We start from the raw sequence: 18,388 nt of genomic DNA, 5'->3' as shown, positions 1-18,388 counted from the left end.
GGGCTTTTCAGCCTGGCCGAAGTTCATCCTGATGATAGGAATGCAATCTCAAAGGAGTTCCAGAAATGAAAGAGAATAACATGCTGGTAATCCAGGCAAAAGTGATAGGAAAGAGTCAGGAATTAGGTCCTGCACCAGCAAGGGGCAGCATGTACTAGGTAACGTGAGTGGTGGAGAGTGGGTGTATTTTTTTGAAACAGTCCGTTGGCTGGTTCAGTGGGTAGCTTGGCAGCAAGGACTCAGTAGTGACCTCCAGTAACGTGGTCTTGACACCTGAGGTAGCGTAAAGGGAAAATGTTCTAACCAGAAGGTTGTATATACGTTGTCAAAGCCCTTTGATTACCGCTTAGAGGAAAGAGAAATGCAACTGTAAGACAATGTTTTGACCTAACAGAGACCTGAGGCTTCCTGTCTGCTTTTGTAAAGCTCCAGTTCATCAGTTACTTTTGATGAACATCCTATTTCTTACATGAAAATGAGACAATGTTAGGGTTTGAGGGTTTTCTAAAAGGTTCATATTAAGAGGGAGCCGGACATTGACTAAACCTATCCATATATTCAAGTGGTTATTTCTCTTTGGAAAGCCGGGGGTTTGTTTCACAGATGTCACTGCTGGAATCACTGAATGTGGCTTTCCAGGCTCAGTAGCTTTAAATTATTCCAAGTAGTGGTCTAGAAAACAGGGGTTTTCAAGGGGAATTGTATTGGGGTGTAGTTTTCTGTTCAATATTTAATTGGTACATGAAAGGCTTAAATTGTAGATTTGGGACAAAATTTAATGAGATACGAATTGCGTTTTAAAGAATGGAACCATATAGAAACTATAAGATTCAAGTTTGCTGGGAAATCCTGAAGAAGAGTCCCAAAAAAGGCCCACTTGAGAAGCTCCTGGGCCTTGGAGAAGGGATGTAACTCTGCACACTTGATCGTGTGCATTTAGGCAGAGGGAACCTGATACAACTCTGGCATTGAGTGTTGGGCTGCAAGTGGGCTATGAACAGCAATAATACAGAAGAATTAGATGAAGATTAAAGAAGAATGTCCTCCCCTTGTAAAGTCAGCACCCAGTACTTTTCACATACCCTCACACTTTTAAACTCCTTTTGGGCTTTCTATTTCATTTCTCTGTAAATGCCATCAGTCTCATTTTTTACACAGACCCAGAACACTCATGTCCCAGCTGATCAGTTTTAAACAGCAGAAAGCCCAAAGCAAACCTTCCCAGCTCAGCTGTGTGTTCTCCAGCTGCTGCTGCTGCTAATGTTGGTTTCTGCTGTTAACCCTCCTCCTCGCTTCTGTCTTTTGCAGTTTATCTCAGTTCAGTGAAGAGAACATGATGGATCCCTACAATTTAGCCATCTGCTTTGGGCCAACGCTGATGTCCGTGCCTGAAGGTCATGATCAAGTCTCTTGCCAAGCTCATGTCAATGAATTGATCAAAACCATCATCATCCAACATGAGAACATCTTCCCAGGACCAAGGGAGCTGGAGGGTCCAGTCTATAGCAGAGGTGGAAACATCGAGGATTACTGGTACGGTAGATACCGCTGAAGAGAAAATGAATGGGTCGATATTTATTTACGGATTAGCATGCTACAGTCATGTGTTCTGCGTTGTCTAATTCTGGATTCAAGCATCTGGCCCAGCCTTTCAAAAATCTGTTTTATGGAAGAGAAGATGGCGCTGGCATCTCTGGAGAGTCATCAACTTAAAAGAAATAAGCTGGTAGAAAGTAGCTATTCAGCTGTCAAAGCTAGCTCACTTATCTTGAAGGGCAAGGTTGTGTAGGGATTTTCCTGGATGTTCTGGTATGGTAGCTGCCAAAATCAATCCATGTTTGTTTTGTGTTTTTTTAAAAAACTTTTTTTTTTTTCTCCTTCTTTTGTCTTTTTTTTTTTTCTTCTGCTTGTCTTGAGTGCCTTTGGTTCGGATGCAGGGGTCACTTGCAACTGAACCTAGAAAGCTGTGGCATGGTGTAATTTTCAGGGCAGCACTGATGGTGGGGGAGGGAAGAGGGAGGAATGCAAAATCACCATTTCCATCCAGCTTAAAGCTCCAGAGGCCCAGCCGCATGTTCAGTCTGAAAGCCACATCTGGAAGCAATTCAGCCAGAGCGGCTCCTGTCATCTGGGGTGGAAGGTTGGGGAGTGGGGGAAGGAAAGGAGGTGTTTTCTTTCCTGCTGGCCAAGCTGATCTCTCCTCCCTCTGAAAATGAGGAATGTTAAATTGTCTCCTGCTTCTCCCCCAGCTCCTTCCCTCCTCCAGTGTCCCAGGAATGCAAATGATTATTTTCCTACACTAAAATAAATACAGTTTTTAATGAAGTCACGCTGGTGACAGAGCTAGCCTTGTTTCCCTGAGCTGTTTCGGGGTAGCTTTAGCTATCAGCTCACTCCACAGACGTGCGGTGAGGAGAGGCTCCTCTAGACTTTCTGCTGGATGCAGAAGATTTGCCAGAGCCTCTTTTGGAAATTCCGTTAATTTTACCCTTCGCTCTGATGTTTTTAGCTGATGTTATATGTGAAAGAATTGTAGAGAAAAAAAAAAAAAGTCAGAATCTTTATGACTTTAAGGAAGCACGTTAACTTTGACAAGAGGTTTTGTCCCGTAAGGTGAAGGGTATAAAACGTGAAATGTTCAGTACGCTCAGTATGGGCGACGCTTCTCATGGTATGTGGGAGGCAAAATGTCCTGGAAGGTAACACCAATTTTCTTGAGGCATTTGTGTTTTTCTTCGTTGCCCTTTCGAACCACTCTGACCTGAGACCCCTATTAAGTGGAGAAGGATAGAAGCAAGCAAGGGAGACCGCCTAATAGAGCCAGGAAGAAGCATCTGGTTCCCATTCAAGCCTTCTCATAGCCCTGGTATTTAGATAGCTGTTGGTTATTGCCCACAGGGCTCCTCGCCGCAACGCCGGCGAGCAGCAGCGCGCAGCCGTGTCGTTCCCTGATTCATGGGGAAGGGAGCCTGCTACGTTGGTAGTCGCCCGGTGCCACCTCGCTGGGCCGAGTCATCTCCATGCGGGGGAAGTGGCGGGTGGTGCTTTGGCGTGGAGGCTGCCGGGCTCTGCGCCACGGCTCGCGTGCCCCGCGCCTCTGTGCCCGAGTTCTCGCTGCGCGTTGGCAGCTGCCGAGGAGCTTTGGAAGGGCTTGCCTCGGGCAGAGGAGGGCAGGGCAAGGGGCAGAGCTGGTGACAAATTCAGGGCTGCGCTGCAGGCATCTTTGAAATACTGCTTTGGAGTCAAGCCTGGGACCGGGCTGCGTCTGCCCGTCCGTCTGAGACTGTGCGAGGACCGCACGGGCAGAGCCCAGGAGCCTGCATGCTGGCACGTGAGGTCCTCAGGATTGCAGGGAAGATGGCAGCTTATAGAAACTCAACTTGCACTGGGTTCCTCTGACAGTATATATTGTTTGCATTTTCGGGGCCCTCGAGGTGAAACCCAGCAGCCTGGCACTAACACTGCACATCCCGGGGCTCACACGATAGACTGAGTCTGCAGCAAGAACGGGATTTTTGGGTGGAAAAGTGCTGTTGGAGGCATAGGTAGGAAGAGGCACGTGGTCTTTGTGCAGTGTTTGGATCTTTGATGTTGGCCGTACGCGACATTACTTCACAGTCTGCGTGAAACTTTAGCCCTCAATGCTGTGCTCCTCTTGGGACCTCCACTTGGCTTCAACTTCTTCTGTAAACTTTATTAAGTAGCATAAAGACTTTGCAAAGGATGGGAAAGGTTGATTCCTGAGGTACTGACTCAGAAGATGGTGGGGCAGCTTCGTGTCACATGGATTAAGCATAATGAGATGGCAGAATTATTCAAACATTTTACCCCTTCTCCTTTTTCTTTTTTTCTCCTCTTTAAAAGAGTGCAGGAGGTAGATTACCAAAGGGAGAGCACTTTCCACCCGTGAGCACTGTAACCAGTGCAAGGCCAAACGAGGGATGAATTTGTTACTGCGTGAAGAGCACTAAAAATCAGCTTTAATGAGTTACAGTGTAAGGGTGCAGCAAACACGTTTTCTCTTTAGCAACAGCATCTGGTAAGATGAGGAGTGAGCACTTTTGTTCTCCTAACACAGGCAGGGCAGGGTGGGCAGGGCAGGCGGGCAGCGCTGCCAGCTGGCAGCCGGTCTGCGGAGCTGCTTGGGAGAGGCAGCGGATCCTCTTCCAGTTTCCTTTCTGCTCTTGTCCTGAGGGAACTGCTCGTGTAGCTTCTTTCAAAAACATAACCTTTGGTTGCCACTTGTTGTCTATTGATCCTTTCAAAGCTTCTCTTCGTGCAAAACGTCAATGAGTACTCTTGGTGGTTTAGGTGCTCTGTAAATAAAGATTCCAGGCAATTAATCTGGCTGTGGGAGTGTTTCAGTGAAATGAATGGGCAACTCAAGATTGTGATAAAAGGGAAGGAGGGAGATGACAAACTCGGACCTGGAAATATCATTATGAATTGAGAAATGATTTCCCCCAGGAAGTGGCAGCTATCTCATCAGTCATCTAATGAGCTAATTAGAGTGATGGAGAATACAGCTGAGGGAATAATTCTGGCATGGCAGAGAGGAGCTAGACCCAACATGCCACTGCTATCTGACTTCTGAACATCTCCAGAGGTCTGAGTTGTAAGATCTGAAGTTGGACTTTCCTGATAGCATACAAGGAGGCTAACGAAAATGTTCAGTTTGCCTGATCAAATAAGAACTTAATTTTTAGACACACTGACTTCAGTATGTGCAAATGCATACGCAAAGTGCTGTCACAGTGGAACCTCAATGCTGACTTCTGATAGGGATGTTCCTAGTTAAGGTATCTTTGATTTTTGTAAATGCAGAAACTCAATTTCTACCCGTGTAAAGCACCATCTGTTTCCTTCTGTTGTAGTGAAAGTCCTCACGGGGAGAGAGCCTCAACAGAAGACTCGGTTCAGGACGTTACGGCTGAACACCACACCAGTGATGATGGTATGCAAAGTCTATTGACTCCTTGGTTAACTGGCGCAACCTCCTGTGGGGGAGGCAGAGAAGATAGTGCCTTGTACTGTAAGCTCAAAGTTAGATCCAAATCAGAATAGTCACTTGAAACATCACATACAGCATTTGATGCCAGAAAGTAAAAAGGTACGGGATCAGCAGGGATCCTTAGAAGTTACCTCACTATTTTTAAAGTATCCCTTCTCTTTTTTCAAGGGTATCTTATCTTAGCAGCAGGCCTGGGCACACTGTGTGCTTGCATGGCTGTTTGAGCTCATCTGCGTGCTAGAAGGATGTTGGAGTTGGAAGTCATGGGGGAAGCGTGGAGCCAAAGGCTGGATGTGTTTCAGTGTGTGCTCCCACTCCCCTCCGCGTGTGCCAGGCGTTTCCCCTTCTGGTAGCTTTGGCAGGGGAATTGTGAGGGCCCTAAGCCCCAGTGCTCCTGTTTTAAGGAATAAAATAAAAAACCTGCTTCTTTTCCACTGGGAGCCAGGTTTTATGGAAGAGGATCCTGGTGGCCTCTCTAATTGATATTTTTTGGGTCATATTTGGCAAACTCTGTTACTCTTCCTGTCTGGTCAGTGAAAAAAGGGGTGCCAACACTGAGAGTTTAATTATATTTCCTGAGGAAAAGGTGACACCACAGTCTTGGAGTGTCTGTTGTTGATAATTCCAAAGCCTCTTTCTACGATGGGGAGCAGCTGCACGTGAGCCCCATCCAGAGCAGAATTATGTTACTGATGTGATATGGAGATCCCCAGAATACTGACCAGCATGTAAAGTGATCTTGACCAAAACAGGACAGAATATGGTTTTGTTCTTGGGCTTTGGGCCCTTGCAGTTGTCTAAGAAAGTTCTGCAATGGTTTTACTTGTGATGGTCTCAGTTGTGAAGGTGGGAAGAAGGTAGCATTTCTTGCAAATTAGGTGGCATCTTTTTTGAGCTGGTCTTTAGTAATTTATTCAGTGGCCCTACCCTGTGCTACTGTGCTGCTTTTGGCTCTCATTGCTCCAGCAGTTGCCTAACAAACCTTTCCTGTGGCATTTCTGTGCTCCCACTGCCTTCATGGTGTTCATGCACCACTAACAAAGTTGAGCGCTGCTAGAAACGCTGGAAAAATCAGTTCTGCCTGAGCAAGGTCAAGCACTGTCACAGCAACTCCTCACCAAGGTTGCTGGGAGGAAACACAAAGCATACAGGAATGAAACACGAGTTCTCTGTCTGTCTTGAACAGTGTTCTTTCTGAAAATGCATGAAAACATGTCCTTTCTGAGTTTGCACCTAAAGAAGGAGCAATTTCATTGCTGTAATGAAGGAAAGGCTAATTCATCCCGTGTCTGAAAAGCCTGGGACTGAAGTCTGCAGGCTGATACACCATGGGGTGTACTTGCCTCGTTTCTCTATGGGATTTTTAGGTTGCTTATGTGGCTGAGAGGGTGCAGTGATGAGAAAACGAGCAGTTAGAGATTAGAGGACAACGTTTTACAGCCTCTGGAACTAGATTGCGTGGGGCCCCTGAGCAAGGTAAAATTTGGAGGCGTTTTGGATGGAGTTCTGCAACCTACATGGAATATTCCATAGGAAGCATTTGGAGGGGAGCGTTTGGCACCGAAGCAGCAGAGGGAGCTGGGCCTCTGTTCTCTTTGAGGGAGCAGCAAGGTCTGGTTAACTGAGGAGTTTCGCATCCTTCTAATGATGCCATGCGGTGTCACACCTCGGGCATCCTCGTCGGACGTGCAGCGTACAACTCCGCCACTCAGTGGGATGGGTGTTGGTAGGTTTTTCTCACTCCTTCAGTCTTTAGATGTGACCAAGCACTTGCTCCTTCAGCTTTTTTGTGAGGCTGGCACTAGTCCTCTCAAGGTAAAGCTGCCATCCCAGCAGCCTTCGCCGAAGGAAGGGATCGATTTTTGGGGTAGGGAGACAGGTCGTGTTTTGCAGAGCATCCGTGCCGTTCACCGTGCGAGCGAGTGGACACTCCGGTTTGAGACAGACGTAGGAGGTCAGAAATGCCAAAAGACAGGCAGGCTGTGTGTTCATTAAATTATGTGTGTGAGTGGAAAGATTTTAAACTGCTGCTTTCCTGCACAGGCTGTCAGACTGGCAGGGGTAATTGTTTGGCTTAGCCTTATTGCTCTTTCTTCACACAGCTTTCTTCTCTGAGCATAAGAGTAGTAGGAAAAAGCTACTGGAAATTAGAGTCTAAAATCACTTCTCTGGACGAAAGCCAGAGTCCTAAAAAGCAAATTGGAAACATAAGAAACCTGAGTGCCGCACTCATCTGGAACAATAAACACTTCTTAATGAAACAGATGGAATTTACAAAACCACACTCCCATCCCCTTCGCAAATGGAGGGGGACACCAAAAAACAGCATTATCGGTTTTTTAGTGTTATGAAGAAGCTGGCTCCAGAGGCAAAACAAGCAAGAGAAGAGAAGGAGCCAGAACCAGATAACCATGTGCTTCGGGGAGTCTGGAGCAAGGCAGCTATCACAAGCTGCAGGCACGGGCCAGGCTTTTCTCACCCTTGCAAATCTCTCGCTGGTTGCTGAGGGCTGATAACGGGATTCGTGTGCAGCTGACCACAGGCTCACCTGAAATGTGTGATTTGACACAATTCTGAGCTGTCTGGTTTGGTAATGGAGAAATTAATGGTTGGGGGGTTGATGTAGGAGATCCTGGTGCTCTCTCAGACCAGCTGATGAGATGGTGGTACTGCAGCGGCAGCTCGCTCCCATGGAGTTGCGCTGTACGTTTTCTCAAGCACTCCCTTGCCCGCCTGCAGTCCACCTTGGAGACCTAATTCTTGAGCGTGTGCTCTCTCGGGGAATAATTGTAAAAGCAACGGTTCATGTTTGGCCTTCCAGTCGTTTTTGGCTGGCCCTTGTGCTGTAGAAACTTCCTGTGATGCTGAGGAGATCTCGGTAGGAAATGATGTACCTTTCCTTGTCCTGGAAGAGGGACCACAAATCTCTTTCTCCAGGAAAGAACTCGATTTCCATGGATTGCTTCACTGTGTTAAAGCTCCTTTGAAGTAATTGGAAGCTGAAATCCACTGAGACTGCGTGGTTGAGCTCATCTCCATTCCCCTGATTCCTGCCTAGAATTGGGACCTGGTTTAATATATATTTAGACTCAACCAATGGCAGATTTCTCTAAGTCTTAAAAATAATCCGCGTGAATTTCATACTGATTTTCCCAAGTGTCTAAACGCCCATATTGTCCCTCTGTATAGTACCCGAGTCCTACAGGGCCCCAGATTAGTGGCTGGTTGCAGACACAGCATGGCTGTAGTTATTCTGTGAGCTTTCCGAGGAGGAGCAGTGGGATTTGGAGCACGTTGTGCAGCTCCAAGCGCAGCACTGCCGCGCTCAGCGTGTGCACGGTGCAGCCCAGCCGTACGGAGCCCGCGGGAGCCGCTGGCTCTCCCGATCGCTGCCCAAACCACGGCGCTGGAGGCACTGAATGTTTTCCTTAGCTTCCATGACAGCTCGATGAATAGCACGGCCTCCCACGGTGCCAGAATCCGGTCCCCTGGGTCAGGTGAACCTCACAGGCAGCAGAAATTTCCTCCTGAATAGACGCTTTATTTCTGAAGCAGCTTGGAATCAGAGGACGTTTCCCTCCCTAAATGCCAATAACAACACCTGCCTGCCCAGGAGGTTTAGTTTAGCCACCTTTAGGAAGGTGTACCATAGGCAGATTTTTGTCTGGAACATACCTGATTGCTACCCAGCTTTGAAATATTTTTTTATTTTAACAAGATACTAATTGTGCCGTTGCCATTTCCATCTTTGCACACTGAATTGCTGTAAGTGGGTTGATGATTTGGAAAACACAGATGTGTCCACCACGTAAACATTAGGTAAATGCTGAAATTGCAACATCCCCATATGACAGGGGGGATTCCCCTCTGAATCGTACTGCTTCAACTCGCTGCTGCATCACGAAGCAATACTTCATCCTCTATTCCTTGCTCTCATCATCAGCTGGTTTATGGTAGGTTTAAACTGTTGAATACTTACCTGAGCCCAAGTGTTCAGTGAATTACTGTTTGTTCCCTTCTGTCTCCTAGAGTGTGAGCCCATAGAAGCAATAGCAAAGTTCGACTATGTGGGCAGGACTGCACGGGAGCTGTCCTTTAAAAAAGGAGCTTCTCTCTTGCTCTACCAGCGAGCCTCGGACGACTGGTGGGAGGGACGGCACAACGGAATCGACGGCCTCATTCCTCATCAGTACATCGTCGTTCAAGACACGTATGTTACACTTCTAGCCCATTTGAGAGATGGGCTTGCGTAAAATTCAGGTGTGGAATGGAATGTTGGTGTCAAGATGCTGACACCAGGTGGGGAGAGTTCATCCCTCGACCTTCCCTGCAAGAAGGGAGTCCTCTTGAAACAAGCAGAGCTTCGCAGAGGCGTTGGAGTCCACGTCTGTGGAGGCGTGATACAAAAATTGTTCTGGTGCTGCCAGCCTGTTAAAGACACGGAGCTGGGATCGCCAGGTTGCTCACAGAAATCAGGCTCTCTCATTTGAAAGATATGTAACGATTCTTAAGAGAAAGATGCTAGCACAGCGCTGTTTTCCTGCTTGTATGTTTACATACATGGTGCTGTACTTGAAATTCAGTGCTGTTGGTCCTGTTTTGGTTGTGATTTTCTTCCCTCCTCCTTCCTAGTGAGGATGGTATCTCTGAAAGATCCAGCCCGAAGTCTGAAATAGAAATAAATTCTGAGCCACCGGAAGAAAAAGTGACTGCTAGAGCTGGTGCCAGTTGCCCAAGTGGGGGTCACGTCGCAGATATTTACCTTGCAAACATCAACAAGTAAGAACAGCCTTGCGTTATTTTACCTAACTGTAGAGATCTTGATGATGAGTCCAGTAAAATATTCTAATTCTAAGTAACTAATGCTCTGCTTCCCTCTCATCTAACTTGCTCACATTTTGCTGTCCTCTTTCCCTGTCACTAGTGTGGCCAGTGCTCATTTAAAATCCCACTGGCTTCTCTTCCCTATCCCCCAGGTGCCATCTGTTCTCCTTTTTCCAAAATATGTCCTGTTTTATAACCTAAGCGCCGAGAGAATGGGAGGGGAATAGTGGAGTGAGTTCTTGCAATTGTGCGTTCCCATTCCTCGTTATGTTCTGTGACTTGTTATGTCTCGTTTACATTTAACACGTTTTGTTTTACGGGATGGGGAACAATTTCTTCAGAAACTAGTGTCACGTTTTGTGCTAAATGACATACCTTAAGTCCCACCATCTGGCATTGCCCGTAACATTCTTTCCTTTCTGCAGCACTTCTCACTTTAGGGTACTAACCATATGCTTGCAGTGAAACAACGCACCTCCCTGTTGCTTTAACTTTACCTCCTCAACCAGAAATTGTTACTTTAGCCAACACTCAACATAATAAAAACACCTGGGAATTTAAGCTAGTAACAGACTAAATTTCTTGATCTGTGATGTAATTATTCTAGAGCAGACATATCCCCCATATCTTTCTGATTATTTCTTTAATATTAAAAGAACCCACATCTCTCTATTGTGCAGTGAAGGCATTAATATGATAAGTACAGCTTTATGGGAGTGGATATTTTTAAACATCAGTTAATTTAACAGAATGTAGTCTATAAAGGTATTAACATAAATGCATCCTTTATAAAGGTTTGGACCTGCTGATGTCCTACACAGAGCCTGGTCCTTAGTTTATGGGAGCTGGCAGAGCTCCATCGATACCAGCGAAGCCATGTTAATCTGCATCAGCTTGGGATCTGGGCTTTCTTCTGTGATATTTGTTGTGTGAGCCAATGAAGTATGCCATTCTGCCAGTTAGGGAAAGATTTGTACAAAGAACAGAGCTGTGTTGGAGCTTCACCATCTGCTGGTTTTGGTAGTGTTGTGTGTAGCGTTTTTACGAAGCCTGGGTAATGTCCACTCCAGTATTTTTCCCTTTACTAGGGAAGCTGATATTTAGCAATAGTAGCATAAGACTCATTTTGTTGTTTTTTCTTTAGGAATGAATCTTCTGACCTATGTGTGAACAGACTTGAGCAAAATTAAATCAGATGGTTTCGCAATGACAGTTGTGCCACCCACTGAATTATTATTTGGATGCCAAAATCCTACTGGAGTTAACACTTTCTTGCAGTTATTCATGGGGCTGGTGCTATATATAAATGGATCCTTCCCTGTATAATGGATGCCAAGCTTCAGACCTATGGCATAAAGTATTCTGCTGCGTTGGCCTTCATATGATTTGAATGGAATCGTGCTATCAGACTGCATGGTGCTGGGGTAGAAACTAAATTGTTTGGACCAGCTCATCCATTTGACATCATCTTTTGGTATATCTGTAGCCCTACATACATAAAGCCTCATGGTCCTGCTAAAGCAATGAAAAAGAAACATCTATACCACCAGCAAATATTGGAAATGATCGTTAACCCCAAACTATGGGGTTTTTTGCTTGCCAATCTCTGAAAACAATAACTTGATGCCTTGGGCCAGGAGCTTAGTAGACTTATACTGTGTCCTCCAGTCAAAAATTGTAGCTCTGCTCTTCTAATGTAATAAAAACAAATCATCAAAACCTGTTGATGGCACAGAGGGTTTTTTTTGTTCAAATATAAATTCGTTTCTTCTTGACCAAGTTAAATACGTTCCATCCAAGTTTTCTGTTTTTGCTATGAATGTGCACAGCTGCCAGAAACTCAGTCTTGTTGTTAGAAGTGTTAAACTGGAATGATTTATAATTTTACTGTTTCACAACGACTCCTGAAATCCTGGGTGTATTTGTAATCTGGGTATCTTTATGTCTCTTCCCATTGTCCTCTGTGTTGTTTTGGGGGGATATCTTCAAATTACAGCCCGTTATGTGTACCTGCTTGTATTGACTTGTTTTGCTTTTGTGACTGAAGGCAAAGAAAGAAACCAGAGTCAGGCAGCATCAGAAGAGCCTTCCGTCAAAGTGACAGCCATGGACTAGGTAGTTCAATGGCAGAACCAGCCTCCCCAGGAGCCATAGCCGGTTCCAGACCCTCATCTCAGCCCATTATGAGCCAAAGTCTTCCTAAGGAGGTTCCAGATAAATGCTCCATCAGTGGCCACGGCAGCCTCAATTCTATCAGCCGACACTCGTCTCTGAAGAACAGGATAGACAGCCCGCAGATCAGGAAAACTGTGACAGCAGGGAGGTCCAAGAGCTTCAACAACCACCGGCCCATGGACCCTGAGGTCATTGCACAGGTAATTGGGAGAGCTTTGCCTTAAGGTTTGTTTTGAAAACATGAAGGATGTTGGATACAATGAGGTGTTTTAATGTGAAGTCCGATTTAATCTCGCATCCCTTCCCTTCTCCCAGTGCAGTATGAACTTGCTCCGCAGCTCGAGTCGAGTCTTTCAGCCTCACTTGGTGTAAGTCACTGAGGCTGTTTTCATGAGCAAAGATAAACAGTCGGGTCCTTCCTCTGCAAAAACTTGGCCTTTTTCATTATTCAGAATTTAGTTTCAACAATAAAAACGTCCATTTCAGAAAGTTACACAGATCCCAAAGCTGTCAGCAGAAAATTAAACAATCATAACTTCAAGACATGAGAAAAGTAAAGTATTTAGTGTCAATGCAGCATTCTCCTGTCGGTTGTGCAGGCTTGCCTGTGGTTAGGCATTGGGGGCATATGGAGTACTACAGTCAAAATAAAAGCAGGCTGCTGAGTCGTACCGTGCTCACAGTGGCATCTTTATATGCTTACAGGGTTCAGTGTGCAATTGGAAACCAGCTTTGAACATAATACTGCTGGTTTTCGTTGGTTATTTGTTTAGACAATATTCAATGCCTTCAATTCAATGTTTAGACAATTGTTCAATGCCTTGGAACGAGGGCAGGCTCCCGGTGCACGTGCAGCTGTGGGTGACTTTGCAAAGAGCTCTCGCTTTTGGGACCGACTCCCCACACCGAGCAGACAGCGAGGAAACCATCCTCTCAAATTCCTCTCTGCAGCTGAAAGGGAAAAGTGTTCTTAGTATTGGTCATCTTTGCTACTTTTGACACAGACTGGTTTATTACAGGTTCTGGGTCTCTGTGCGTGTTCTCTGCATCTCGATCTGCAGGGATCTGTCCCGTCCTGGGCCGGGTCCGTGCTGCTGCCGCGGTGACCGCGGTGACCAAAGGCACAAGCGCTGTCTTTGCATCCCTGCGGCTGTGGCCTCGCAGGTAGAACAGAGAGCAACTGGAAGTCACACTGAAATTTCAACAAGTGGCAGCTACTAATGGGGTGAATGATGTACATGTTACAGATTTCCTTCTTCTGTGAAGGATCTTCTCTTTCTCCCACTCGGAGCTGTTAGATGTGCCCGCGCACGTATGTTGCCCATACCAACTGTTTGCAGTATGCCATGGATCTATCTAAAGCCAAGGAATGTCTGGGTCTCGGATTACAAAGCCAGCCCTGGGAGACCTGACTTCTCTGCCTGGTTCAGGAGTTTGTAGGTTTCTAAAGAGCTGGGGGAAGATATGGGAAAGTTAAACATCATTTTTATTGACAAAACAGCAACATCAAGTAGTAAACAAGGTCCAAATAAAAATCTGATACATACTCTGATGGTTATATTTTGCTGTTATGAATATCTTTAGCCCATTTATTCCAGTGGAATTATTCTATATGGCTCTCGTTGTCTTCATGTTTCATTGTCCTTCCAAGGCTTTGGTTGACATAAATCAGTTTCTTTGTTTTTTCAATTAAGCTCTAACTGAAGTTGTTCTGTCTCCTCTTCCTGCCAGAATGTTAACTCCATTATTTTCGCTGGAGAAGAGTCTGGGGAGAAAAAGAAAAGGAGGGGAGGGGGGGTGAGGAAAGCAACACAACAAACAGGGGGGCAGGGGGAAAGCTGTTAAATTGGTGTTTCTCTTTGCCCTGTACCATCTGTTCGAACACCACCTAATGATCACCGTGCATTTTACATATTTTCCCCAACTTCACAAGTAAAATCTGCCTGGCCTCAAGATAGACTCGGAGGTGTCGGATTACTGTCTCTGGTTTCTTCCACCATTCCTTGACTGATTTACCTTCCCCACCCCCTAAAAAACCTCTAAGGAAGCTAAAAAGCTGTAGCCAAAACCGTGAGTCACAGAAAGGCTGAGCTCTTCTGCTCTCCAGTGAATTCCCTGCACCAGTGGGCTCCGCAGCGCGGCTGGAGCAAACGTGTAGGTCCTGCCACAGCTGGGAACAAAAAAAGTTCTTTTTACGTTTATTTGTTAATAACTGTAATGTTTTATAAGAGGAAGGAGAGTGCCAACTTGAATTTCTCTGTATGTTTCTGATATCTTCTGTGTTTTCTAAAACATTAAAATTTTGAGTCCCTCGTTGTACCTTTCTGGGAAGGGAAGTCAGCTCGGACAGCAGAAAAACCAGTCAGGCAGCTGGAGCACACAAGGATTTCAGCATTCGGTGTGTGGCCCATCAGCTGGTGTCAAACCCATCAATCCTTTCTTCAAGAATTTGCTCTCCGGAATCTCACGTACCGGAATGGATCCCAATACTTTGAATCGCGTGCTTTTCTGTTGGCTGCTGCGTTTTGGGATTGGACTCGCCTTCAGAGTCCAGGCAGCAGCAGGACCAGTAAAGGACCAGATTAGCATCGAGAAAGTGCTAGCAATTATTTTGCCTCGTTAATGGAAAATATTACTGCTTATTGGCTTCGGAACGTAACGCTGTGTAGTTTGGCATGGGTTTCACTGCGACACCTCGAGGTCCTTGACCCACCAGTTGATTTGAGTGTTGGTGTTTACAGGCTGAAAACAAATAACGTTGTTCTCCAAGACTGGCTTTTATCTCTGCACTCGTGTGTCTGGGTTCTGTTATTCACTCAGTTTCTCTTTTGTGTTTGCAGGATATTGAAGCTACTATGAACTCTGCCCTGAACGAGCTGCGGGAGCTGGAAAGGCAAAGCAGCGTGAAGCACACGCCAGATGTTGTCCTCGACACCCTGGAGCCTTTGAAAACGTCACCGGTGGTGGCCCCCACCTCTGAACCTTCCAGCCCTCTGCACACTCAGATCCTCAAGGACACTGAACCAGCTTTCCAGCGCAGCGCCAGCACGGCCGGCGACATTCCGTGCACCTTCAGGCCAGTGAAGTCGGTCAAAATGGCCACGCAGGTGAAACCTCCGGCGACTCGGCCGAAGCCCACAGTTTTCCCCAAAACAAACGCCACGAGCCCCGGCGTCGCCTCCTCTGCATCTCAGCAGCCCACTGACAAGTCCTGTACTGTCTGATAAACTTGATGCTGCTCTGTGGGTATAACTGTATTGTTCCAGATGAAGAGACTCTCTTAAAGACATTACAATTCCTATTTAACTCATTTTTTTTTTTTGAACTTCTGCTGAAGGTTAGTTGTGAACTGCTACTTACTGCTGGGAGCACTTCCTGGGAGTAAACCAAGTGGTAACAGCCTCGTCCCATGTACCCACATCAGTATGTTCGTGAGGCAAAGCAGTTCCTGCCACGCTTGGGAAATCCAGCATCGGGTCACTGTGAAGCTGAGGAGGAAAACACACAACGAGCGATGAGTTGGATCTTGGTTTCTGGTTGATGCCTTGTTCAAGCGTTTGGCCACTGAAGGAAGTATTTAGTGGCATCATGTTTTGAATACTGGTGTAGTGACTTATATATTCCGTGTTTCATTTATCACAGGGAAACAATAGGATAGATTTTAGTCTATTGCATGTTTTGGTGCCACTGGTTACGTGGAGCTTGGACATGCCTGTTTCTTGTGCATTATTATTATGATGATGATGTCGCCCGCTGGTGCCATGGTGGTCAAGGGTCTGTCTCGACTTCCATCACATCCTCTGGTTTTGTTTGTTTGCTCCCCCATTGCTCCCCCCAGGGCCAAAGCTCTTGGCCATCCAGCCTCATCCTTCAGTCGACACTTGTCATGAAAAATAGTTTACTCTGGAACACTCTTAGATTTTGTGGAGTTATACGTAATATGTGTCTGTGCAGATATAAACAAACATGTTCCTGAGGTTTAGGAGCATAAGAAAGAGCCCAGTTGTTGCTTATGGACAATCTAGCTGTTTTCCCTCTTTGCTCTCCCGTATTTAAAAAACAGTTTTATTGTTTTTCAGTGTAATTTTCAGCCCGTAGGCTGTGATGTGGTGTGTGGTCTCGGGAGACTGAATGTAAAAACACTCTAACTTTTGAAAACTAAGCGTACCCTGATGGGAGTTCATTTACTAACGCACACGTTCTTCTTTTTGATCATGTATCAAGATGGATCCTTACCAAAATCCCAGTTACAAGCACTGTAAAAACTTCAATCAGAAGTTCTCAAGCTTTGTATCTTCTCCCTCTTTCTGGTTGCAAACGCTTCGGGGACCGCTGTGAACTGCTTGAGGGATCTCTGCTCTTATAGAGCGGGGTGGGAGACGCTGCTGGGGACGGCGACGTGACAGCGTGCAGCTTCTGGAGCAGCTTCCCTGCGTGTTCCGTGGGAGACTGGCAGGACTCCGCAGACACGTGAAGGAACTCTTAGTGTTTGTATTTGTACAGTAGGCAGCAAATGCTTCAGCCACTAGCAGGCTGCATGAACTCTTTTGTACTCTGCTGAGAATTTTCCGCAATGCTAACGTTTATTTAAGTTAAAAAAAAAAAAATAAAAAGGCATGTGCCACTTACAACGGTAAAGAAGATCTCGCGGTCCTGCAAGAGAGGAGACTGGCTGACCCTCAGTCCGCCTTGTTCCCATGCTTTTCTGGGATTTAAAAAAAAGCTGCACACCTTAGGTTTTCATCAAATAAATTTGGGCAAGGACAAGATACAAAAAATAATTTTTCTCTCCCATTTAGCTGAGTTTCTTTTACGTTTTTAGGTTTCTCACACTGAGCTTCCTTGTGACTGCAATGTTGTTTTAATTGGCACTTAGGAACTGAAAAAGAAGAAACAAAAATTTCTAGGAACAGTTTCTGAAACGTATTTTTCTGATTCATTTAGGATGTTATTCAGGGAAGTGAACAGGGTTTTACTGTGTCCCTGTCCATCCCCACACACACCCCCCATCTCTACAGATGTAATATATCCATATTAATGACGGGTTTTGAAAAGACCAGCTTTCTCTGTGCCCTAAATTAAGAACGTGGGAAAACTGGGGAACACTGGAAATATTTCAGTGAGAACACTCCTATTACTCGTTTTCCTTAGCTGATCTGTAGCAGCAGTTCCCCCTGGGAAGCACCGCGGTACGTGTGTGACTGTCCCTGGACCTTACTCTGTTCCTCATGCAGGGGAAGATCCCCAGCAGTGCAATCAGCGACCTTTGCTCTCAGGTTCTGATGGACATCTACCACCAAGGAATCACTTGTTCTTTTGAGGAAAAATAGAATTAAACTTGTAATTTTTTGCTCAGGCAGAACTTTCTGGCATTTACTTTAAGTAGGGAGTTTTTGGGTTTCTTTTTTTTTTGGTCATAAATGACCAAAGTTAATCTGTGTCAAGAGCAGGATCTCTGTAAATTTACTTCAACTCATTTGTAATGCCTTATTTTCTTTATATTTTTTATGCCTAGCATTCATGTTTCTAAGAATTAAGTGTCCAGCCACGCACAGCGCATTTGGAGGAGATGCTCTTTTCTATCTTCGAGGTCTGAAGTGTGAGTGGAAATAAGAGATAAAAAAAACTTCAGGTTCCTGTAACAGCAACTGTCTGTATGTGAATTAATGTGCTTCTCTACAGCATCCACAGCTCTGGGACAATCCTACTGTCAAGGGGAATATGCTTAGCAAGATAACCTGTATATTGAGCAACTCAACTGGAATTTTGGTGTGCACTGTGATTGACACTTACACTTACAGCAAGCAATATGGCAGGCTGAAGATCATCCTTCCTCTTCCACGTGCTCCGGGTCTGGCCAGCCAGCAGAAAATTCACACGTGCGCACACACACACACGGGAGAATGAAAAGAAAAAAAAAACAAAAAACAAAAAACAGAAAAAGGAAACTTTTAGCTTGTCTACTTCACTCTGTGAACATACAAGGCTGAGAGAACATTTACCTCAAGTGTTTCCTGACCAGTTGCTGCAGGAGAGGTGGGAAGGAGAAGCTGGAAACGTCAGCACCGTTCCCTGCAAAACCAGTGGGCACCTGGTAGAAGAGACCGATGTAGAGTGGACAAGCACGACACAGTGGTTTGCTTGGGGAGGTATCAATGTTACTTCATATCTTCATATTCCGAAGAAATACTAGCTCTTCCATGGAAATTCTCTTTCATGACTTTTATGTAATGTTTGTGTCAAATGTAAAGACAAGAAGTGTTTGATAACTGGAATAACGTATGTCTGTTTGATAGTGCTTTGTATGAACAAAGGGTTCTTGTTCATCAGATGTTGGATTGAAATAATCCAAAGCAAAACTTTTAAAATAAAATATGA

At 45.4% G+C, this 18,388-nt stretch overlaps 1 protein-coding gene across 4 annotated transcripts in view; it reads left to right on the top strand.

The window, feature by feature from the left end:
• The window catches only part of SRGAP2 (SLIT-ROBO Rho GTPase activating protein 2), a 106,283-nt gene extending 91,049 nt beyond the window's left edge, over nt 1-15,234 (top strand). For all 4 annotated transcript variants that reach the window (XM_009991300.2, XM_009991299.2, XM_086627476.1 and 1 more), the window contains exons 17-22: nt 1,309-1,533; nt 4,875-4,954; nt 9,041-9,221; nt 9,644-9,790; nt 11,883-12,210; nt 14,851-15,234. In XM_009991300.2, coding sequence (XP_009989602.1) covers nt 1,309-1,533; nt 4,875-4,954; nt 9,041-9,221; nt 9,644-9,790; nt 11,883-12,210; nt 14,851-15,234 — 1,345 coding nt within the window. The remainder of the gene's footprint in view (nt 1-1,308; nt 1,534-4,874; nt 4,955-9,040; nt 9,222-9,643; nt 9,791-11,882; nt 12,211-14,850) is intronic.
• Nucleotides 15,235-18,388: the final 3,154 nt, after the last annotated feature.

This window comes from Tauraco erythrolophus, chromosome 27 (genome assembly GCF_009769465.1).
Source record: "Tauraco erythrolophus isolate bTauEry1 chromosome 27, bTauEry1.pri, whole genome shotgun sequence".
Lineage (NCBI taxonomy): Eukaryota > Metazoa > Chordata > Aves > Musophagiformes > Musophagidae > Tauraco > Tauraco erythrolophus.
The sequence above is the reverse complement of the archived record's forward strand: the minus strand, read 5'-3'. Positions and strand labels throughout refer to the sequence as shown.